The 24,845-nt window shown below is 45.3% G+C and overlaps 1 protein-coding gene across 2 annotated transcripts in view; it reads left to right on the top strand.

Annotated features, from left to right (window-relative positions):
• Nucleotides 1-24,845, top strand: part of LOC126203145 (prolactin-releasing peptide receptor-like) — a 918,861-nt gene that overhangs the window by 582,893 nt on the left and 311,123 nt on the right. For both annotated transcript variants that reach the window (XM_049937389.1, XM_049937390.1), the window contains one exon: nt 2,346-2,464. In XM_049937389.1, the coding sequence (XP_049793346.1) occupies nt 2,346-2,464 (119 nt within the window). The remainder of the gene's footprint in view (nt 1-2,345; nt 2,465-24,845) is intronic.

A 24,845-nucleotide genomic window follows, 5' to 3' on the forward strand; every position in this document is an offset into this window, starting at 1 on the left:
GACCCTTTATTTATATGAAGGGAGTCTTATACCATTTTCCCTGAAAATTACCAGGAAGTTAAGGTGACGGTGATAGAGGTCGATATCGATCACGCACCATTTCTTTCCAATGCAGATCACAAAGGCTCAATGATAGTGTTATCTGGTGACTGTGGTGGCCATGGAAGATGCGAAAATTCATCCTCGCGCTTGCAAAGCCAGTCCTGGGCGATGCGAGCTGTATGATCAGGGGCCCTGTCCTCTTGGAACAGTCCATTTCAGTTGGGGAAGAAACATTGTATCATGATATGGACCAGACCAGCCAAAATGGTCTCATAATCCATGGCAGTAATGCAGCGTTGCAGAGTAATCATGAGACCTGTGGAATCTCATGATATTATTGCCCAAATCATCACCGAACGCCCGCCATGTTTAACTCTTGGGACGTAAGCTCAGCGAAAAGTTGGAAACAGTTAGAAAAAGGACTCATCCGACCAAATGACTTCCTTCCATTGCTCCATAGTCTGGTTTTACTGCTAAAACACCAAGTTTCCCCGTTGCGGACACTGGCATCGCTGGTGACTGGTTTTGAAATTGCTATTCTCCCTGCAATTCCCCGTTTCTGGAGCTCGCCTTGTGTTTTCTTTCCGCCGATAGGCTTGACGAGTGCGACATTCAGTTCTGCAACGACTTCTCTACTGTCGTCCTGTTATTTTTGTCGCAGTTGTCTTCATATGACTGTAACGGTGTCCTCAGCGGACACTATAGTCCGTGTTGTGACTTTGCCGATGATGTTTCCTCGCTTTCTCAGTACGTGGTTAAATCTTGGATATGCTGCCTCTTGAAATACCAAAAATTTAGGCTCCCTTGGTTACGAAAGCACCAGCCGTACGAATACCAACAATTCTCCCTTTTCGAATTCACTTAGCTCCGACATAATACACTCACAGCTACATGGAGCACTATTCTTACCACGACTGATATCTGCAATTTATAGAGTACATTGCACAGATGCCGTTCATGGTCACATATACTCAGGTGATAAAAGTCATGGTATAGCAAAATGCACATGTACAGATGTGGCGATACCACGTAAACGAGGTATAAAAGGGCAGTGCATTGGTGGGGCTGTCATTTGTAGTCAGGTGGTTCATGTGCAGGGGTTTCCGACATGATTATGCCCACACGACGGGAATTAACAGACCTTGAACGCGGAATGGTAGTTGGAGCTAGACGCACGGGTCATTCCATTTCGGAAATCGTTAGGGAGTTCAGTATTCCTAGATCCACAGTGTCATGAGCGTAACGAGACTACCAAATTTCAGGCGTTACTCCTCACCACAGAGAACGCAGTGGGCGACGGCCTTCACTTATCGACTGAGTGCAGCGGCGTCTTTGTAGAGTTTTCAGTGCTAACAGATAAACAACACTGCGTGCAATAACCGCAGAATTGAATATCGGACGTACGACGAAGGCGTCCGTTAGGATAGTGCGCTGAAATTGGGTGTTAATGGGCGCTGACAGCAGACGACCGACGCGAGTGGCTTCGCTAACAGCACGACATCGCACGCGGCGTTCAGCTGGTCTCGTGACCATATCCGTTGGGCCGCAGACGAGTAGGAAATCGTGATCTGGTCAGAAGAGTCCAGATTTAAGATGATAACAGATTGTGGTAGGTTTAGAGTGTGGTGCCACGAACCCAAATTGTCAACAAGGCACTGTTCATAATGGATGTGGCTCCACAATGGTATGGGCTGTGTTTCCACGGGATGAATTGGACACTATGGTCCAACTGATCCGATCATTGGAAATGCTTATGTTCATCTACTTGAAGACCATTTGCAGCCATTCATAGGCTTCATGGTCCAAAGCTATGATGGAATTTTTGTGGGTAACAATGTATTGTATCACTGGGGCAGAGTTGTTCGCGATTTGTTCAAATCTCTCGACATGAATTGCATCGGACATTTGTGGGACATTATCGAGAGATCAGTACATGCACAAAATCCTGCACCGGCAACGCTTTCGCATTTATGGACGGCTTTAAAGGCAGCATGGGTCAATATTTCTGCTGTGTATAACCAAAGACTTGTTGGGTCCATGCCACGACGAGCTGCAGCACTACGCCGGGCAAAAGGAGGTCCGACACGATATTACGAGGTATCCCATGACTTTTCTCACCTCAGTGTACGAGACTGCAGCCTGCGATCTTGACTAGAATCTGTATTTAGCATGCAGCACTCGTGATAGTTTCACATTTTTGTCCAACCCCCTGCAGGTGAGATTTGCGGCGGGGTGGGAGACGCTAGGCTCGCTATGGAGTGGCAGAGCCGCCAGTGTTAATGTTTTCGGCGTTGGTGTTGCAGTGCGAGGCCCACCAAACTGCGCGCGCGGCTCAGCATCGCGGCCATCTGGTGCCTCAGCGCCGCCCTCGCCGCCCCCATGGCCGCCGCCCTCAGGGTCACCATCGTCACCGAGAAGATCGGTGAGTTCACTGCTGCCATCTATTCTACTAACGAAAACTCCACTTCAAAGTTTCGTTGACAGTGGCCGAATATTCATCATTCTTAGTTCCGCTATAGTTGATATGACTAAGGTGTTAGTTGAAGATGGCCACCTGGCAGAGGAAGTAAGAGGGCTGGCATTATTAGATTAGATCAGAGATTAGATTAAATTAGATTAGTACTTGTTCCATAGATCATGAATACGACATTTCGTAATGATGTGGAACGTGTCAGGTTAATAAAAGGTGTCTACACAAGATATTACATTACACAAAATATTACATGACACTTAATATTTTTATTTATTTATTTTCTTTGTGGGGGTTGCCATTAAGAAATTCTTTTCATTTCCTTTTAAATGCTATATGGCTATCTTTTAGACTTTTGATGCTATTAGGTTAGTGACCAAACACTTTTGTGGAAGCGTAATTTACCCCCTTCTGAGCCAATGTTAGATTTAACCTTAAGTAGTGAAGATTATCCTTTCTCCTAGTGTTGTAGCCGTGTACATTGCTATTACTTTTGAATTCGTTCGGATTGTTAATAGCAAATTTCATAAGTGAATATATATATTGTGAGGCTACAGTGAAGATCTCTAGCTCTTTAAATAAGTGTCTGCAGGATGATCTTGAATGAGATCCTGCAATTATTCTGATTACACGCTTTTGTGCAATGAACACTCTTTTACTCAATGATAAGTTACCCCAGAATATGTCTACACAGTGATAACTTTTGACATATATGGCAACTCCTCCTCTCACCTTATTCTTTCTACTCATATGTGCAGCTACTTTGTAACCACTGATATTTACCTTTTCCATATCAGACACAGTGTGATCCTCAGACAGGCATAGTATATCTATTACATTATCAGATTCAATGTCATGTAAACAGACCAGGAGCTCATCTACTTTATTCTTCAATCCCGGAATATTTTGGTGAAAAATGGTAACATAATTTTTTACTTTACTTTTGTGAGAATCTACTTTTTTCTTTAATCCACCAATATTTTGGTTAAATATGGTAACATTATTATTTACTTTCCTGTTGTGAGAATTTTGTGAGTTTTGGACCTCTTTAGCACCTGCCTGCCTGAACTTCTCATTGAACACTGATATTAGTCTAAAAAAAGAGGTACATCCACGAGTACTAGTGTCCCCCCCCCCCTTAAGGATATTGTTAACAACCCTGCCAGTTTTCGCTTCCCTTTCCTATTGAGGTGTAGGCCATGCCTTGTGAAATCCCCCCTATCAATAGCCTCGACAGGAACCAATACAATGTCTGACAGAGGCCGCCCTAAGCAACTGATCCAACTCCATATTTACCCTCCTGACAGAGCGGTTCAACTGGGGCTGATCATGCCGCACGAAAACAGGCACCAGCCCAACATTGGTATGGGTCGTTACAGAGGTGATTTTCACCAGGTCACACTCAATACTGTAGCCCTGATCCCTGTCAATACTGTTTCCCACTCCACCCACTATCATCACACGATCCTGCTTTGTGAAACCCTTGCACAAGGAACTTATATCCTCTACCACCTGGCTAAGACTTCCACTTGGCTTAAAGAAGTTTGTGACCTGGTACCTGTCACCTAATTTTTCCTGCAAAATCTCGCCCACGCCTCTTCCATGGCTGCTACCTAGCAACAGAACTTTCCTCTTACTTTCTACTTTTTTTTAAACGTTTGCTAGTGAGATTCTGTTGCATCTTAACTACATCTACTTCTACTGGAGTCTCTTCCTTATTTGTGGTAGCAAAGCAAATCTATTGGTTGTGCCAATTGGGAAACTGTCAGACACTTTCTGTGGCCCCTGTTCCCAGCTACCACTTCCCACCGCTGTTTACCCTCCTCCCCCCTTAACCTTTTCAGTTCCTCCCTCGCTCTGTCCAAATCAGCCTGAAGGGCTCTAATTTTCTCATCCTGTTTAGCTATAATCCTATCTCTTGAGCAAACCCTGCAAAAGAATGGAAGAGACTCGTTTGCTTCCTCAATTCCCACGCAGCTACAATTTACCCAATGAAACCTCCTGAACTAACTTTCCTATTGCAGCTCACACACTTAGTATCCATGGCAGTTTGGAATTTAGTTAAGAGACTTACTAAGTGATAACGATAATATATTAAATACAAATGCAAAAGGACACAAAATATGTTTTCGAAACTAATATGTAAGTAAATATTGCCAAATGCACTTAAATTTGTGGTATAACGCTAAATATGCACGATCAAAAATTAGGCCTGAACAGCCGAATGTAACCAAAACGAACTTTTTGCGATAAGTGGAAGAATATGTAAATAAAAGAAAAACCTTTAATGGCAAGCTTGAAGAGCACACTAATGAACGTATTTAATTAGTTAATCTATACCACTTGCACTTAAGATTGCGGTATAACGCTAAGTATGCACACTCGAAAAGTAAGGCAAAGCCGCGAAATATAAACAAAACGAACTTCTCGCGATTACTGGAACAATACGCAAATAAAAGAAAAACCTTTATTGGTGAGCTTGAAAAACATCCTAATGAACGTATTTAATCAGTTAAACTACAGTAAATGCACTTCCAATTGCGGTATAACGCTAAATATGCACACTCGAAAAATTAGGCCTAAGCAGCAGTAAGTAAACAAACGAACTTTTCGCGATTACTAGAACACTACGCAAATAAAAGAAAATCTTTTGATGGTGAGCTTGAAGAGTACCCTAAAGAACGTATTTTATTAGTTAAGTGTTCAACTACAATTAATTGCCACCTATATTACTTATCTTTCACGAGAGCTCTGTCTCCGTACGTGTGGCCTTGTGCAGGATGATTCGGCTAGCCGAATGTATTTTCCAATAATTCGCAACTAATTTATTAAATATTAAACACTACGATAAATATTATGTGTATGCTGACTGGGGTTATAAGCTGCACTATGTTATCAAAAGTATCCGGACATCCATAACAACATACGTTTCTCATATTAGGTGAACTGTGCTGCCACCTACTGCCAGGTACTCCGTATCAGCAACCTCAGTACTCATTAGACATCGTGAGAGACCAGAATGGGGTCCTCCGCGGAACTCATGAACTCCAAACGTGGTTAGGTGATTGGGTGTCCTTGTGCCATATGCCTGTACGCGAGATTTCCACACTCCGAAACACCCCTAGGTTCCCTGTTTCCGATGTGATAGTGAGGTGTAAACATGAATATACGTACAGCACAAAAGTATACAGGCCTTCCTCTGTGGCTATGAGGTTTAACATCTGAGATCATCAGTCCCCTAGGCTTAGAACTACGTAATCCTAACTAACCTCAGGACATCACACACATCCATGCCCGAGGCAGGAATCGAACCTGCGACCGTAGCAGCAACGCGGTTCCGAACTGAAGCGCCCAGAACCGCTCGACCACAGCGGCCGACTCGTCTGTTGACTAACAGAGACGGCCGACAGTTGAAGAGGGTCGTAATGTGTAATAGGCAGACATCTGTCCAGACCATCACACAGGAATTCCAAACTGGATCGGAATTCACTGCAAGTACTATGACAGTTAGGCTGGAGGTGCGAAAACATGGATTTCATGGTCGAGCGTCTGCTCGTAAGCCACACATGACGCCCGTAAATGCCAAATGACGACTCGCTTGTTGTAACGAGCGTAGACATTGGACGACGGAGAGGTGGGAACACGCTGTGTGGAGTGACGAATCACTTTACACAATGTGGCGATCAGATGGCAGGGTGTGGATATGACGAATGCCCTGAGAACGTCTTCTGCCAGCGTGTGTAGTGCCAACAGTAAAATTTGGAGGCGGTGGTGTTATGGTGTGGTCGTGTTTTCCGTGGAGGGTGTTTGCAACCCTTGCTTTGCGTGGAACTATAACAGCACAGGCCTACATTGATGTTTTAAGCACCTTCTTGCTTCCCACTGTTGAAGAGCAATTCGGGGATGGCGATTGCATCTTTCAACGCAATCGAACACCTGTTCATAATGCACGGTCTGTGGCAGAGTGGTTACACGATAATAACATCCCTGTAATGGACTGGTTTGCACAGAGTCCTGACCTGAATCCTATAGAACACTTGGGGTGTTTTGGAACGCCGACTTATTGCCAGGACTCACCGACCGACATCGATACCTCTACTCAGTACAGCACTCCGTGAAGGATGGGCTGCCATTCCCCAAGAAACATTCCAGCACCTGATTGAACGTATGCCTGCAAGAGTGGAAGCTGTCATCAAGTCTAAGGTTGGGCCAACACCATATTGAATTCCAGCTTTACCGCTGGAGGGTGCACGAACTTGTAAGTTATTGCCGGCCGGAGTGGCCGAGCGGTTAACGGCGCTACAGTCTGGAACCGCACGACCGCTACGGTCGCAGGTTCGAATTCTGCCTCGGGCTTGGATGTGTGTGATGTCCTTAGGTTAGTTAGGTTTAAGTAGTTCTAAGTTCTAGGGGACTTATGACCACAGCAGTTGAGTCCCATAGTGCTCAGAGCCATTTTTTTTGTAAGTTATCTTCAGCGAGGTGTCCGGATAATTTTGACCTCATTGTGTACATACTGAGAAGTCAGAATTTCAATAAGAAACTACCCTGGGAAAGTCCAAATCCGTATACTAATAATAAACTGTCAAACTAAAACCACTTCAAGAATCGCAATTAACTCTTTTGAGATTTAAAACTCGAAGTAGGGAATATGTAATAACAAGAGGGTTATGCTGAGAGTAACAGACGTTTTGTTCTATCGCGGCGTTGGGCGTTGTAACAGCCGCTATCTATAACGATCCTGTGCTACGTATCCGGCGGTGGTAGGTTGTGGCCTATGTCTCTGCTGCTTTTCTATCTGTGATGGGCGGTGTTACAGCCGCCATTATGTTGCTATTACCTTCCTGCATTAAGTATCTTTGCAGTAATGGTAGCGTGTTATCTGTGTCTCTACTGCGATGCTTTCTGTGATGTGTTAAAATAAGCGCAGCAACAGAAAATCCCGCCATTTGTGGGGTGCGTTCTTCGATTACGTTTTTGTTAGCAAAAAGCTATAATCCAACCGAAATTTATCGTGACCTTCGTGATGTGTACGGGAAAGGAATAATGACTGAAAGCCGTGTGAGGCAATGGTGCATTGATGTTAAAAATGGCCATACCAATGTTCACTATGAGGGGTACAGCAGTAGGCCTAGCCTTGTTACTGAAGAACTGCTGATGAAACTCAACTACAATATTCGTGGAAATCTTCCTTTAACGGACACGGTATTTGGCTCATGACACCGTGGCGGTTAAGCTGTTACCAAAAATTTTGTGCTTCGTGGGTTCCCAAAATACAATCGCAGGGTCCAGATTTCTACAGAAACGGTACTGAAAAACTTGTGCAACGGTATGATAAGAGCCTCAGTTTGAGTGGCGGTTATGTGGAAAAATAGCTGAAGAGTGTACTTTTAAATGTGTATAATAAAATTTGGTGTTCCCGTATAGTTAATTTTTTATTTCAAAATGTCTGATACTTAGCTCGTTATTACTGCCTTGAAGATGAGGCCTTTCGAGGCAAGAAAAGTAATCTTACTCGGCCAGAACAACAGCATAATTTCGGATGTTTCGGTTTTCCCCGCAGTCATAAAATTTCACCTTCGAGAGTGAATAAGTTAGTCATCAGAGTTGGTGTTCCATTCCCTTCTCTCTATTACCACAGACGGCCACTTGTACTGTAGTAACAATTTGTGGTGCGAGCCTAAATGGGTTCTTCCGTGTGAAAGCAAAACAAAAAAAATTCTAAAAATGACCTCCAGCTTGACATCTTCAACTGATGTGATCGTGCCATCACAGGTACAGATGAAGAACAAACATAGAGTGTCAGCCGCTTTTACTGTAAGGCTTTGATGGAACTACTGGAAACTGGCTAATTCTCTCTCGTACTGAAATAATTAGTTTCAGAGTTTATGCGGATGCTATCTACTTTTTATTGGCACAGTGCATCAGACAAAATGGAAGAGTGTTGACTGCTATTGTGTGGTAATGCGTACGCCTACAAGAATCACACGTTGTGCTACCAACCATTTTTATTATTAAAAAAACTTTCTTATTTTCAATTGTAGTTGTAAATATTGATACCAATTCACAAGTAACACTTCACTTTCCGAACTCCCTTGTACTCTGCATTGCTCGTATGGTCGCTAAATTCGACGTGCACTGCAATCCTCCAAGTCTAACATTACGGTCCCTCTTTACAAAGCTCAATTGTTTTGCACCAACCGCTTTGTGAGTCGGCTATTCGCCGCGAAGCCAATGACACAAGAGATGATTCGGTTCATTTTTAGTTACTCAGATATTATCCAGAAGCTGCTAATAAAATGAAGTGCTGATTGTTAAGTATGTACTTATCACTGTGTACTGGACTGCGGACTAGTAGATCAGGCCTACGTTGGGCTTTCGGAACAAAATGGTCAGATCACAAATTAATGAAACTGTTTTTCTCTTAGGTACGCGGTTGTTTTTTTAATTGGCTCTATTGTTGCGTAACATTTAACGGGTTGGATCAGTTGGTGAAAGCTACTGAATACGACGCATTCAATTTAATTTTCAATTATGATGTTTTCAACCAGGCAGCGTTTTTTTTTTTTTTTTCAATATGGGTTTCGACACGGCGATAAAGACACGGATTTAGTATTGGAGGACTATGCTGGAAAATTCCCGTGAACAGCTGTATCTCATCGTAATGCGGGTGGTCGACTTACTGATAAATGTCGAGGGAAAGAGTAAACGACGGATCCCGAACGAAATGGAAGGCCACCTGAACTAAAGGCACAGAAGCTGTGACTGACTCCGTGCAACAGATCCTGGAAAATTCAGCGTGGAAATCGACACAAGAGAAAGATACCGGGCTTGCAACCGGGCATAAAGCGCTTAGGCAAACACTGAAATCGTTCCCATACAAAGTGACAGCAGTGCAAGAATTGAAAGATGCGAATCATTTGAAACGAATTCGTTGCTGCTAACGGTTTACATGTTTCATTGAAAAGAATATCCTTGATGTGGCCTTCTGTACAGATGAGAGCTGTTCCACCTCTCCGCTCATGCTAACACACAAACCACACGACTATCGTCAACGGAGAATCCTCGTGCTGTGCTTCAGACGCCATTACATGGACAGAAAATAAGTGTGTTTGAAGAAACCATTAACAGTCAACATTGTTACTTAATGATCCATGACTGAATGGCCAGCTGATGGATGACGAAATAAACTACTTGTGGTGGCAACTGTGCACGTAGCTAAAAACACTACGCGTCTTCTGTATGAGCTGTTTGGGGAACGCATCGTTTCAAAAAACCTATGAGCCCCTCGCTCGCCGGGTCTCACTTCACCGGAACTTTTTCTTTGGGGAGTAGGAAAATCTGTAGTGTATCGCAATCGGCCACGCACGATTTGTGAATCAAAAGCCGAAATGAAACTTCCTGGCAGATTAAAACTGTGTGGCGGACCGAGACTCGAACTCGGGACCTTTGCCTTTCGCGGGCAAGTGCTCTACCAACTGAGCTACCCAAGCACGACTCACTCCCCGTTCTCACAGTTTTACTTCTGCCAGTACCTCGTCTCCTACCTTCCAAACTTTGCAGACGTTCCCTGCGAACCTTGCAGAACTAGCACTCCTGAAAGCAAGTTGTTGCGCTCCTGAAATAAAGTTCTGTAAGGTTCGCAGGAGAGCTTCCGCAAAGTTTGGAAGGTAGGAGACGAGGTACTGGCAGAAGTACAGCTGTGAGGACGGGGCGTGAGTCGTGCTTGGGTAGCCCAGTTGGTAAGGTCCCGAGTTCGAGTCTCGGTCCGGCACACAGTTTTAATCTGCCAGGAACTTTCATATCAGCGCACACTCCGCTGCAGAGTGAAAATCTCATTCTATAATCCACAATGATTGAGTTCATGTGGAGTGTATTACAATCAGATTTGCAAAAGGTGTTAGCCAATAAAATTAACCAGGTTTAGACTTGTATAGTCATCCGTGGACGTCTTTTGCAGCGTATGTTGCGCACAGTAACTTTCCCAACGCCCAGCGCCCTGTTAAGAGGTACTCCTGAAATTGCTGTAAACAATATTTGAATTATAATTTAATAATAGTTACGTTGGCATGTAGCTGATTACTGTTCTGACACAACGCAACTGCTCTGATCAGCTTGCTTCGAACAACAACCGATACTAAATATGTTCAACTGCCACAGGTGGAACAAAACGACATTGTATGACCGCATCGCCGACGTATTGGCACGCTGAAGTCCCTAGTCAACATATCAGGCACCAAGGCAATGACACCCGATGTGACACTGCTGGTTAACGTCTAATCCAACTCTCGCTGAAGAAGGCTCCACGGGTGATGCATATCCGTCCACTTTAAGCAAGGCGAGGACAACAGCGCCCCCAACGTCGTCCAGGAACCTGCTCCAAGGCGTCACCGGTCCATTGTTTGTCAAAAAGTAAATTAAACCGTGTCGTGCCCGTCACCGCACTTTTTAAACCAACCTCATCTTATATTTTATAACAAGTTGTAACTCCAAGCACGCATCTCGTGGTCGTGCGGTAGCGTTCTCGCTTCCCACACCCGGGTTCCCGGGTTCGATTCCCAGCGGGGTCAGGGATTTTCTCTGCCTCTTGATGGCTGGGTGTTGTGTGATGTCCTTAGGTTAGTTAGGTTTAAGTAGTTCTAAGTTCTAGGGGACTGATGACCATAGCTGTTAAGTCCCATAGTGCTCAGAGCCATTTGAACCATTTTTTTGTAACTCCAAATACTTCTGGCTTATCACGCTCAGTGTCCTGTCCCTCTACAGGGTGTTACAAAAAGGTACGGCCAAACTTTCAGGAAACATTCCTCACACACAAAGAAAGAAAATATGTTATGTGGACATGTGTCCGGAAACGCTTAGTTTCCATGTTAGAGCTCATCTTATTGCTTCTCTTCAAATCACATTAATCATGGAATGGAAACACACAGCAACAGAATGTACCAGCGTGACTTCAAACACATTGTTACAGGAAATGTTCAAAATGTCCTCCGTTAGCGAGGATATATGCATCCACCCTCCGTCGCATGGAATCCCTGATGCGCTGATGCAGCCCTGGAGAATGGCGTATTATATCACAGCCGTCCACAATACGATCACGAAGAGTCTCTACATTTGGTACCGGGGTTGCGTAGACAAGAGCTTTCAAATGCCCCCATAAATGAAAGTCAAAAGGGTTGAGGTCAGGAGAGCGTGGAGGCCATGGAATTGGTCCGCCTCTACCAATCCATCGGTCACCGAATCTGTTGTTGAGAAGCGTACGAACACTTCGACTGAAATGTGCAGCAGCTCCATCGTGCATGAACCACATGTTGTGTCGTACTTGTAAAGGCACATGTTCTAGCGGCACAGGTCGAGTATCCCGTATGAAATCATGATAACGTGCTCCATTGAGTGTAGGTGGACGACGAAACTAAAATGAGCTCTAACATGGAAATTAACCTTTTCCGGACACATGTCCACATAACATCTTTTCTTTATTTGTGTGTGAGGAATGTTTCCTGAAAGTTTGGCCGTACCTTTTTGCAACACCGTGTATAAGACATTACTCTGATCAAAAACAATTACTCCACCTTCTCTATAAATTGAAGGAGGATGGGGGAGGGGGGAGGGAGAGAGAGAAAGGAAAGGAAAGGGAAAAAACAACTGATGTCAGCTGAATTGGGACTTCATGCAGAGGCGAATGTGTGCTGCATCGTGATTCTACCCTGGTATTTCCCGGGGCAGTTGCGTAAACCTCTGCGCCATCCAGACAGTATTTATCGCAAATGCGCGGACTCTCTCGGCCGACACCATTTCCACCTAGCACCACCTACACTATGTCATCAACAGTATCCGGACACCTGGCTGAAAGTGACTTACAAGTTCGTGGCGCCCTCCATCGGTAATGCTGGAATTCAATATGTGTTGGTCCACCCTTAGCTTTGATGACAGCTTCCACTCTAGCAGGCATACATTCAGTCAGGTGCTGGAAGGTTTCTTGGGGAATGACAGCCCATTCTTCAGGGAGTGAGATGTCGCTCGGTGAGGCCTGCCACGAAGTCAGCGTTTTATAAGATTCAGGTCAGGACTCTGTGCAGGTCAGCCCATCACAGGGATGTTATTGTCGTGTAACCAGTCCACCAAAGGCAGTGCGTTATGAACAGGTACTCGATCGTGTTGAAAGATCTAATCGCCGTCCACGAATTGCTCTTCAACAGTAGGAAGCAAGAAGGTGCTTAAAACATCATTGTAGGCCTCTGCTGCGATAGTACCACGCAAAAAACATGTCCACTCCATAACAACACCGCCTCCGAATTTTACTGTCGTTACTACACACGCTGGCAGATGACGTTCAGCAGGCATTCGCCATACTCAAACCCTGCCATCGGATCGCCACACTGTGTACCGTGATTCGTCACACACACAAAATTTCTGCACTATTCACTCGTCTAATATTTACACTCCTTACAGCAAGCGAGGCGTCGTTTGGCATTTACCGGCCGGATGTGTAGCTTATGAGCAGCCGCTCGACCATTAAATCCATGTTTTCTCACCTCCCGCCTACCTGTCATAGTACTTGCAGTGGATCGTGCTGCAGTTTGGAATTCCTGTGTGATGGTCTGGATCGATGTCTGCCTATTACACACTACGACCCTCTTCAACTGTCGGCGGCCTCTGTCAGTCAACAGACTAGGTCAGCCTGTACGCATTTCTGCTGTACGTGTCCCTTCACGTTTCCACTTCACTATCACATTGGAAGCAGTGGACCCAGGGATGTTTAGGAGTGTGGAAATCTTGCGTGCAGACTTATGACACAATTGACGTCCAATCACGTAACCACGTTCGAAGTCCGTGAGTTCCCCGGAGCGCCCCATTCGGGTCTCTCACGATGCCTAATGAATACTGAGGTCGCTGATATGGAGTACCTGGCAGTAGGTGGCAGCACAATGCACCTAATATGAAAAACCATGTTTTTGGCGGTGTCAAAATGCTTTTGATCACAGTCACCATTCATGTCCTCCATGCTCGCTACTTTGGGGTTTGCGTATTATAAGCGACGCCAACGCAATAACTATGGTGTCACCTTGAACTAACAACTGTGAACACCATCGTACGTTGGACTAATCACCTGTGAGCAGGCAGTGTTTAAGTAGCGGACGTGAGAGTCTAGTTTGTGTGACAAATCGAAATGTAGCAAAGTCTCTACAGAAAATATTCAAGACGTTCTCCGGAATGCGCGCAGAATTCGTCCTGCATGCCTCGACGTCCGAACGATAACAACGATGCGTGGACGCCTATCATGACTTTATTGAAATGTGAAACGCGGACTATTTCTTTCTGGAAAAATCGTCACCGGTGACGAGACTTACTGTTATGAATACGAACCTATCATCGAACGACAAAGAGTAGAAATTCACATGGAGGGACCACACTTCGACGACATAACCGACATTCAAGCCATTGTAATGCGCGAGTTGAACAACATTCCAAAAAAGGACTTATCTCACGGTTTCAAGTGGTTGTACAAAAGTTATATGCGTTTTACGCAAATGGGAGGAGACTACGAAAAGCACGTGAAGTACTAAAATTACCATTAACGTGTCTGTATCTTTTATTATTTCAGTCAGTCTCGAAATTTTTTGCACTTGGGGAGGTATATTCAACACTACATGTTAGCGCCATGTCGTTTGCATTTGTCGTGTATTCCGATTTTTAAGTCGTGAATCTTCGCTGTATTCCACGATATTTCATTTCAGAAATTTCGTGGCCATGTCTGTAATGAATCATTTCACTTATGTGTGTGTGTTACTTTTCACACGATAGTGCCAGCACAATAGTAGTCGCCATAGTGCTAGCAACTTGCCTACTTAATATGTGGATTGAGCACTCTGAAGACAGGAGCATATGCTTGAAGGCGGTTACGGTGTGAGTAAAGAAATAAACGTGCATAAAATAATAAGTACTGGTTGATAATTTTCTCTCAGTGCATGATGAATCCTGTTGCACAAGTTAAAAATAATGTACGAAAGTCTGGATGTTTAAGGTGTCACTTACATGCATGTTTCCATTAGGGAGCTTCAAATCATATTCAAGAAACATTTATGTTACACCTCGCGTTCCAAGGTGAGCCAATACAGTTAAGAATTTGGTACAAATCGTAATGAACGTGACATGTTATGCATCTCATGGAATCTCTGTACACCAAGTTTAATGTGCGATTTAAAACAATGCTATATTCTGATCTCATTCCTCTGATTCATGAATACTACGTAACTGAGAGACTATCAACAGTACTGCCCAATGAAAACTTGTTTTTACAGGGTGTTCGGCAATTCCCGTTACAGACTTCTAGGGCATGTAGAGGGGAGAGAGTACATCTCATTTTGAATAGGAACCCATTTCCAGAAATGTACCGTTTCCGTGCTGCAGCCTTTTGGAAACATGTGTGCTAGGTAGACAGGCAACAGGGTAATCATGGTAGGAAGTGGTTACATCTGAGATCATTTGACGACTGTCCTACCTTTCCGATCTGGTCTGACCCTCATTCACGTGTCTGTGATTGTTAGAGTAAAAAGGTTGAGTACACGTTTGTAGAAAACACCGACATGGTCCTTTCGCCACAATTACGCAACGGCTTGGAGAAAGGGTAGCTTCACCATTAGCAGGCGCGACTGTGCTGCTGCAAGGAGACGCCGTACACCCGAATTGGAAGAGACCTTACTGCATCTCGTTGAAGAGACGCGGTCAACGAGTATACGAGCGATTTCTTTGGCTATTAACGAATGGAACTGTAAAACAAGTGATGTACTGGGTCACGCCTAATCGATTACTTGTAAAAGTGGTCCCGTTACCAATATGTCTTCAGATGGCAGCAGGAAGGAAACGGTAAATTTCCAGACGTGGGTTCCAATTAAAAATATTGTCTACTTACTCCCCTCTACAATGCCAAGAAGACTGTAATGGGAAACTCTGAACATCCTGTATAGTTGCTTAGGCTTCCGAGACCAGAGTCATGTGACACAAAAATTTTATGAATATCATACCACGTCGTAATGTAATAAACAGTACTAAGGAAACCAAAGTTTCTGGTCAGTAGACCGGGAAGAAGCCACTGTAACCGTAGCCGAAACGTTGATTTCTCCAAAAAATGGTTCAAATGGCTCTGAGCACTATGGGACTCAACTGCTGAGGTCATTAGTCCCCTAGAACGTAGAACTAGTTAAACCTAACTAACGTAAGGACATCACAAACTTCCATGCCCTAGGCAGGATTCGAACCTGCGACCGTAGCGGTCTTGCGGTTCCAGACTGCACCGCCTTTAACCGCATGGCCATTTCTGCCGGCCTTGATTTCTCCAATATAGTTGTCTACATTATAATGTGGTGCGATACTCAGAAACCTCTTACGTCAAAACTTGTTTTGTTCGTCAAACATAGATGGCTATGCAGCCCTGGCCTCTCGGTGACGCAGGTTCCCAGACCAAAGCTATTCACCATTCTTCTCTATTACACTCCTGGAAACGGAAAAAAGAACACATTGACACCGGTGTGTCAGACCCACCATACTTGCTCCGGACACTGCGAGAGGGCTGTACAAGCAATGATCACACGCATGGCACAGCGGACACACCAGGAACCGCGGTGTTGGCCGTCGAATGGCGCTAGCTGCGCAGCATTTGTGCACCGCCGCCGTCAGTGTCAGCCAGTTTGCCGTGGCATACGGAGCTCCATCGCAGTCTTTAACACTGGTAGCATGCCGCGACAGCGTGGACGTGAACCGTATGTGCAGTTGACGGACTTTGAGCGAGGGCGTATAGTGGGCATGCGGGAGGCCGGGTGGACGTACCGCCGAATTGCTCAACACGTGGGGCGTGAGGTCTCCACAGTACATCGATGTTGTCGCCAGTGGTCGGCGGAAGGTGCACGTGCCCGTCGACCTGGGACCGGACCGCAGCGACGCACGGATGCACGCCAAGACCGTAGGATCCTACGCAGTGCCGTAGGGGACCGCACCGCCACTTCCCAGCAAATTAGGGACACTGTTGCTCCTGGGGTATCGGCGAGGACCATTCGCAACCGTCTCCATGAAGCTGGGCTACGGTCCCGCACACCGTTAGGCCGTCTTCCGCTCACGCCCCAACATCGTGCAGCCCGCCTCCAGTGGTGTCGCGAGAGGCGTGAATGGAGGGACGAATGGAGACGTGTCGTCTTCAGCGATGAGAGTCGCTTCTGCCTTGGTGCCAATGATGGTCGTATGCGTGTTTGGCGCCGTGCAGGTGAGCGCCACAATCAGGACTGCATACGACCGAGGCACACAGGGCCAACACCCGGCATCATGGTGTGGGGAGCGATCTCCTACACTGGCCGTACACCACTGGTGATCGTCGAGGGGACACTGAATAGTGCACGGTACATCGAAACCGTCATCGAACCCATCGTTCTACCATTCCTAGACCGGCAAGGGAACTTGCTGTTCCAACAGGACAATGCACGTCCGCATGTATCCCGTGCCACCCAACGTGCTCTAGAAGGTGTAAGTCAACTACCCTGGCCAGCAAGATCTCCGGATCTGTCCCCCATTGAGCATGTTTGGGACTGGATGAAGCGTCGTCTCACGCGGTCTGCACGTCCAGCACGAACGCTGGTCCAACTGAGGCGCCAGGTGGAAATGGCATGGCAAGCCGTTCCACAGGACTACATCCAGCATCTCTACGATCGTCTCCATGGGAGAATAGCAGCGTGCATTGCTGCGAAAGGTGGATATACACTGTACTAGTGCCGACATTGTGCATGCTCTGTTGCCTGTGTCTATGTGCCTGTGGTTCTGTCAGTGTGATCATGTGATGTATCTGACCCCAGGAATGTGTCAATAAAGTTTCCCCTTCCTGGGACAATGAATTCACGGTGTTCTTATTTCAGTTTCCAGGAGTGTATTTATTCAAACGATTTCTACGTCAGTGTAACATTAAAGACTTCTTCACTTCTCACTATTTTGTGCCAAGCAACACATTCCTTTCGACGATGTGATTTTGAGGCAGAGTGTTGTATTTTGATTTTTATTTCTCTCATCACTGAACCAGTGATAATGTACTTTGAAGAGCAGTGTAACGAGACGCGATGATAGGGAAATGTTACGTTTATTCGTGCCGGCGGTGGAAGAACCACGCACATGTGACCGCAGTATCTGTCAATGAACTTCCCACATTTTTTTGTCCTTCTGAACATGATTATTCCTGAAATGCCTGAAGCACCATGTCTTGTAAGATGCTTATACTTTTCAATGCTTGTTGAGCGCGAGTTTCATTAACAACGCACGGTGCCTAGAAGGAAGAGTCCCAGCACGTTACTACCTGTTTTTCACCATCTAGACTGTGATGTGGCAGCGGAAAGAGTGTGAGGGTGCCAGCTGTTGGGTTTGGTAATACTGTGGCGTGCACGCCGTTGTAAATGGCACCCGGCATACTATCGACTCCGTTTTGGTCGTGAGCTAATCTTTGGCGGAGCCGCGGCAGCTGCTGAAACAGGAAAGCCGTTGGGAAGCTGTGTTTAAGAAGTGAATGCTCTTGGGTAGACGGGTCGTTGTTCCCGTGGGAGCGAAGTGCTAACGCCACGAGGACTCCTGTACACGGCCGGTATCGATGCGCGCCGTGGCACTCATCGCTGTTGGCGGCAACCGTAGGAAGCAGGAATTATTGCGTATCGAAGCACTGACACCGTGTGGCTACATCTGCTGGAGTTACCGGGAAGGGTCGGATTTATTATTTTGTCATTTTTGTGAGAACTTATCGTTTTTTGCTTGTGGTTAGGAAGTGCTAAATCTCGGTCGTTTCTTAAATTTGTGCTCATTCTCTGTGGCATGCACGTAGGAGAACTAGCTAATGAGTACTCTTTCTGTTTAAACGGTAATTCTGATGTACGTTATTGGTATTTGTTCGAGGTCCTGTGGCTTGAGGAGGACCCGAAACTCCGACAGGGAGAGCCGCGCGAACGCTGACAAGGCGTTTCAGACCGCACGACTACCCCAGCCGTCTTGGGAACCTCCTTTGTACCTCTGAATGTTTAAATTGCGAGTGACTGCATACCTTACTGGTTTTCCACGTGATCCTACTGTACCTTGAGTCAGTATCTTATTTAAAGTTGTTTGCGGTCGTATCATCATCATCATCTTGGACAGTTTCCAGCCACTGGCTGGGTCTGTCGGGAACACAAGCCTCTCCATCGTGTTCTGTCTTTCCACCATTCCCCCTCTTCCACCTTCGTCCAGTTCTCTCCTCTTCTCGTCACACATTCCTTCACTCCCTTCACCCATCTATCTCTTGGTCTTCCTCTGGGCCTCTTCCCCTCCAGTTGCAGATCAAACATCCTCTTTGGAATTCTTCCCTCATCCATTCTCTTCATGTGTCCATACCACTGCAGTCTTGATTTTTCTATCCTGTCCTGTACTGGTTCCTCCTTTAGTCTTTCCCTCACATACACATTTCGCAATCTGTCTCGTCTTGTTACACTCAACCTGCTCCTCTGGAACTTCATTTCACTAGCCTTTATTCTACTTTTGTCGCTTTTGTGCATTACCCATGTCTGACTTCCGTATGCCAATATAGGGACAAAGTAGGTTCGGTATATAATTCCCTTGGATTTCTGTGGCACCTCCTTGCTCCAAATAAGCCCCCTAATGCATTTGTAGAACTGCCCTGCTTTTCTGCACCTTTCATTTATTTCCGTTGCGTTTCCCCCCTTACTTTCAATCATGCTTCCCAGGTACTTGAAGTTCTCTACCACCTGTAGTTTTTCCCCTCCACAAGTTATATCCACATTTGGCCTACTCTTCTTCCTTGTTGTGACAATTATTTCACTTTTCTTTGCAGAGAAATGCATTCCATATTGTGCTGCCGTTGCCTCCCATGCATCTAACTGCTCTTGCACCTCCTTCTCGCAATTTCCCCATAACATCAGGTCATCGGCAAAAAGCACTGCTTTCATTTTATGATCTCCAATTGCATCTGATACTTGCTGTAGGATTTCATCCATAACAATAATAAACAATAAAGGCGAAAGTGCACTTCCCTGTCGCAGCCCATTTTCCAGCTTGAACCATGCAGTACGTTCCCTCCCCACTTTCACACAACTCTCACTTCCCTCATACATTTTTCTGACTTTTCGTGTTATCTCTTCATCTATCCCTTTTGCGTTCACCACATCCCAGAGCTTGTCCCTACAGATACTGTCATACGCCTTCTCAATATCTAAAAAGGCCATGATTAAGTCCTTCCCGTACTCATAGTGCTTTTCCTGCAGTTGCCTTACCGCAAATATGAGGTCCGTTGTTGATCTTCCCGGTCTGAAACCGTACTGCTCCTCTTGCAATACTGCTTCTTATTCTCTTCTCCAGGATCTTTTCATAGATTTTTCCACAGTGGCATAAAAAAAATTGCGGTCGTATGTCTTTAGTAAATTGTTTCGAAATTCTTACCGCAGTTGTTAAACCTTTATTCTACTGAGCATTGGGAGTTGAACAGCGACCGGCTGTGGAGCTGTGGTTTTCCTGTTTATAAACTGGCTTTATGTATACACTTTGTGATTGTTTTAGTGTACGATTGGCAGAAAGCTCATGTCTGTGTGAGATTGGCGTCTTCTATTGAAACGGCGCGATCGACGCAGGTTTCGGTTTGAAATTATGTTATACTGTCGCATATTAAGCTGGCCAATCGAGACTAAGGCTCTCTCTACTTTGTATCTGCTTTTGGCAAATTTAAGTTGCAGGTAGCGATTTACCGTTGTGTAATTTGATTTTGCTTATGTCTAAGTTCCCTCCGTTCAACGAGAGATGATGTTACTAAGGTTGGAGCTACGTTGTGGCTTCAAGGCTTGTTAGTGGAAAAGGTGAACCACTGGGCACTGAATGAGTTTGTAAACAGCAAGCGTTCCCACTAGGAAGAACACACCCTGGCAAAAGAAGGTTTATCTTGTTCTCTATTCCAGTTGCCGACTGAGTTAACTTTGTGTTACTCCTGTGACTACTCCGTTTCGGAACACGGCTTGCTGTACAGAGATTATTACGTCACTCTGCTTGGATATCGGTTTGCCGCCAGAGTACTTACCTTAAAGTAGTACTTATTATTTGGCGCATTGACCACGCCGTGTTAAGCGTGTGGACGCTTTTTTGTTCTTGATTTGGAGCGCTAAGAATTCCGATATTAGATCGCTATTAGCCTACCTAAAATTTTCTGTGCGTATGGATTGATGTACAATTCTTGGCCCGCGTTCTTAAGGTTGTTGTTTTATGAGCTGTCTTGCTTTCAGACATTAATATTGGCGCCAGTATAAATTCTTTGAGCGATTTCTTGTTTCTGAAGTCCAGGCTTGTGTCCCCGTCCGAAAGAAGCTTTACGCTGATAATCAAGAGCAGTTTCTCATTAGCATCTTCGGGAATTGGAACTCGACCATGAATTTTGTTAACTTGAGCAAAATGCTGTTCAGATAATTATTTCAAAGGTTGTACTGCTGAAATTCTTCTTACGCGCTCCGGGAACAGATATAGGAATAAGTTCTAATTACCGTTACCGATCACTAGTTAAGCTGTCACCAACCTGATGTAATCGTTATTGTACTGTGTGTTTGCTACTGAGACTTTTTCCCTTGTGTTTCAGATTAGGAATATTTCGGATTTGGATTACCCGCCCTTTAGCAGAGCATCAGGTCCGTTCCTTTGTTTGTAGTTTGTATGGTAATTATTGTTGTTTTTTGTGTTATTTGATCACTGTATCTAAATTTGGACGGCTGTTAGTTATTGTAGTACACCACCACAATTAAAGCTTTTCTATTTCAAACAACTTACTAAAAGTCCGGTGGATTGTGGATGCACGGTAAAGTTAAACTATCTATTTTTGCTGTCGCTTTTTTATTGGGTAAGAATTTGAGATCTGAAATTTGTGAACCTATTGAAATAGAATGAGGCAAGATCTGGGCTGTATGGTGGATGATTGCAAACCTCCCATCGAAAACGTGGAAAAGGTTTTGTTGTGTGGGGTGTTGCACTGGCGTGCAGAACAGTGTCTTTTCCTAATGTTTACGCTTCTTGTTCTCTATGGCGTCGCGCAGTTAGTTCATTGTTCCACAATGCGGATAGGAATTAATGGTTGTGTTCTTTACCATTACATCTGTGAACATAACTCCTGCGCAGTCGAAGAAAAGATGGCCGTGACCCCTTCTGATGCCATTACTTTGCATTTCTTCCGCGGAAGCGGGAAGGTGTGTTTCCATGTCTTAGGTGCTGTCTTGCTACAGTTGTGAAATTAAGGAATAGTGTGTCATCACCCGTAATTATGTGGCAAGGAAATATTTTTTTTTCCTTGGGGTAATGTTCAAGCAGGTCCTGAGGCGCCACAAACCTTGTGGCTTCGTAAGCGGGCGACAGTGATAGTGGAACCCAGCCCAAGCACAATTTCCGATACTGCAGACGATCTCAAAGGATGGTATGAGCACTGTATATTTGAAAGCGCATCTTCTGAGCAATGTCCGCGCTGTTAATCAGGTCCTCGATTGCTCGAACATTATTGCGGACGTTCAGCCCAGTTGTCAATCGTGTGACTAAACATTTTTCGGGACAACATTATCCAATTTTCAAGTGCTAAAAACAGCGAATACAGAAATAAAAGTCGCTGAGAAATGACATAAGTAGGAGGTTCTGAGAAGCTAAGACGAAATGGTTGCATGAAAAATGTGAAGAAATAAAGAAATGATAATCGGAAGGAGTGGCTCAGCTTATAGGAAAGTCAAAGCAACCTTTGGGGAAATTAAAAGCAGGGGTGGTACCACTAAGACTGAAACCGGAATATCATTGTTAAAAGCAGAGTAGAGAGCGGATAGGTGGAAAAAGTACATGCCTCTATGAGGGGGAAGATTTGTCTGATATGATTGAACAAGAAACAGGAGTAGATTTAGAAGAGATAGGGATCCAGTATTACAGTCAGAATTTAAGAGAACTTTGGAGTACTTATGATCAAATAAGATAGAAGAGATCGATAACATTCCATAAGAATTACTAAAACCATTAGCGGGAAGTGGCAACAAAACAACTTGGCAGCGCAGAGCAGCAGCGGCAGCCTCTGAGCGTGCGCTGAAATCTTTGGTTCTTCGTCTTGCAGGTGGTGTTGCTGTCCTTCCAGCTATCGGTTGATATCGTCGCTATTGACCATCGAACTTGCCGCCTCCGCATGCGCACTTCTTGCCTAAGAGTGGCATAAATAGGGGGCTCTAGTCATGCCTTAGCACCAAAACCCAGGCGATCATTGTAGGCAAAACCACCCCTTCCTTTCTATCTCACCATCTATGGCCGTCCTATCGCCCTCACCCCCACCCTTAAGTACCTTAGTGTCACCCTCGACCGTCGCCTCTCCTGGACCCCCCATCTCCAGACAATCCAAGCCAAGGCACGCTCCCGACACCGTCTCCTCAAGCTCCTTTCCGGCCGTACGTAGGGTCTGGACCCCTCCACCATCCTCCACACCTATAAATCCCTCATCCGCCCTATCCTCTGTTACGCCCATCCTTCCTGGATCTCTGTCCCCCCCCCCCCCCCTACCTTTTACAAATCCCTTCAGATCCTTGAACGCCATGCTCTCCGCCTCGCCTATCGCATCCGTCTCCCCTCCCCCACGCGGATCCTGTACAACCTCATTCCGTTCCCCCACCTCCTCCTTTTCCTTGAACGGATGTGGATCCTGTACACCTCCCGAAAACTCGATCCTCCTCACCCACTTGTCTCCCCCATCCTCTCCCACCCCCGCCCGCTGCCGCGCCTGTATTCCCACGTCCCACCTGGTCTCCATCTCTCCACGCTTCTTACCCTCTCCCAAGGTGGCTTCCGCCAGCTCCCCCTCCCTGATGATGCTCTCCTCCCCTCCATCTACCCCTCCTACCAACTTTGATCCTCCCTCCCTCTTCCTGTGTTTGCTCCTTTGGGCAACCTCCTTCCTTTCTCCCCCCCTTCCCTCCCTCCTCCATTTCTCCCCACTCCTCCCCCAGGCTTCCCCTCCCCTGTCCTTCTACTCCTCCTCCCATCTCCTCAGCCATTGGCATCTTTGTTCTCCCCTCTCCCCCCCCCTCTCCCTTCTTCCCCTCTTGGCAGGTCCCCGGACTCGCACATGCTACATGGACATTCGCATGCTGGAGATCATCGCCATTAGTGTCTCGTGTGTGTCGTCATGTTTAGTGGTCAGTGTTCACCATCACACTCCACCGTTCACCAGTGCCATCGACATCTTCAGTGTTTGTGTGTTGTGTCAACAGTATGTAGTGTGGATTGTCATCGGGTGTGAACGGCTTCATGTTTTTTATGTTCATGTGTCTACTGTTTTTTCCCCACCGTTTTGTTCCAACTCACGTGTCTTCTCTGTTTTATTATTGTAATATCTTTGGCTCAAGAGCGGCGTATTGTGCTGCTGCCAGCCTACCTGTTTTTATACGGATATTAAAATCACAATAAAGAAAAAAACAAACATGCCTTAGCAGTGTATTCGTCGCACCTGAAGATGTCGGCCAGTTGCGCTGATGAAATATTGTGGAGTTTTCACTATGACATCCGTCGTGTCGCCCGAGAACCATGCATACAGATCTGAAGATGGTCATCATAGACCGAAACCGGTAATCTGTTGACAAAAAATTTTGTGATCATAGACGTTAGGTAAAGGAAATTTAGAACATATAAAATGTAGACTGGCTATAACGCGAAAAGCGTTTCTGAAAAAGAGGAATTTGGGTTTTCTGAATGTATTTGTCTGACGTTTAGCCTTGTACAAAAGTGAAACGTGGACGGTAAGCAGTTTTGATAAAAAGAGAGTAGAATTTTTTAAATGTGGTACTGTAGGAGAATGCTGATAGATAGAATAACAAATGATGCGTTACTGGATCACATTGGGGAAAACGAAATTTATGGCATAACTTGACAGGAACGAGCGATTAGTTGATAGGACACGTCCTGAGGGATCAAGGAATTGTCGCTTTGGTAATGGAAGGAGTTGCATGGGCTAAAATTATAGAGGCCAAGGCTTAAATACGGTAAACAGGTTGAAATCGATGTAGTTTGCAGAACATACACAGAGATGCAGAGCTTTGCACAGGATAGATTAGCGTGGACAGCTGCATCCAACCAGTCTTCGGACAGAAGATCACAAGAATCAACAATGCAATGAAGAATTATATGACAAAGCGAAAGTTGCTGAAATCACAAAAAGAATACTCAGTTATTGAAAACTGTAGTACAACATGTATACAAAGATAACTAGAGTAGATACAGAGTTCAAATCGAAATTGTTTACTCCGATATTGGAGCAATGTTAGTGAAAATGGCGAGCAGA

This window comes from Schistocerca nitens, chromosome 9 (genome assembly GCF_023898315.1).
Source record: "Schistocerca nitens isolate TAMUIC-IGC-003100 chromosome 9, iqSchNite1.1, whole genome shotgun sequence".
Taxonomy (NCBI): Eukaryota; Metazoa; Arthropoda; class Insecta; order Orthoptera; family Acrididae; genus Schistocerca; species Schistocerca nitens.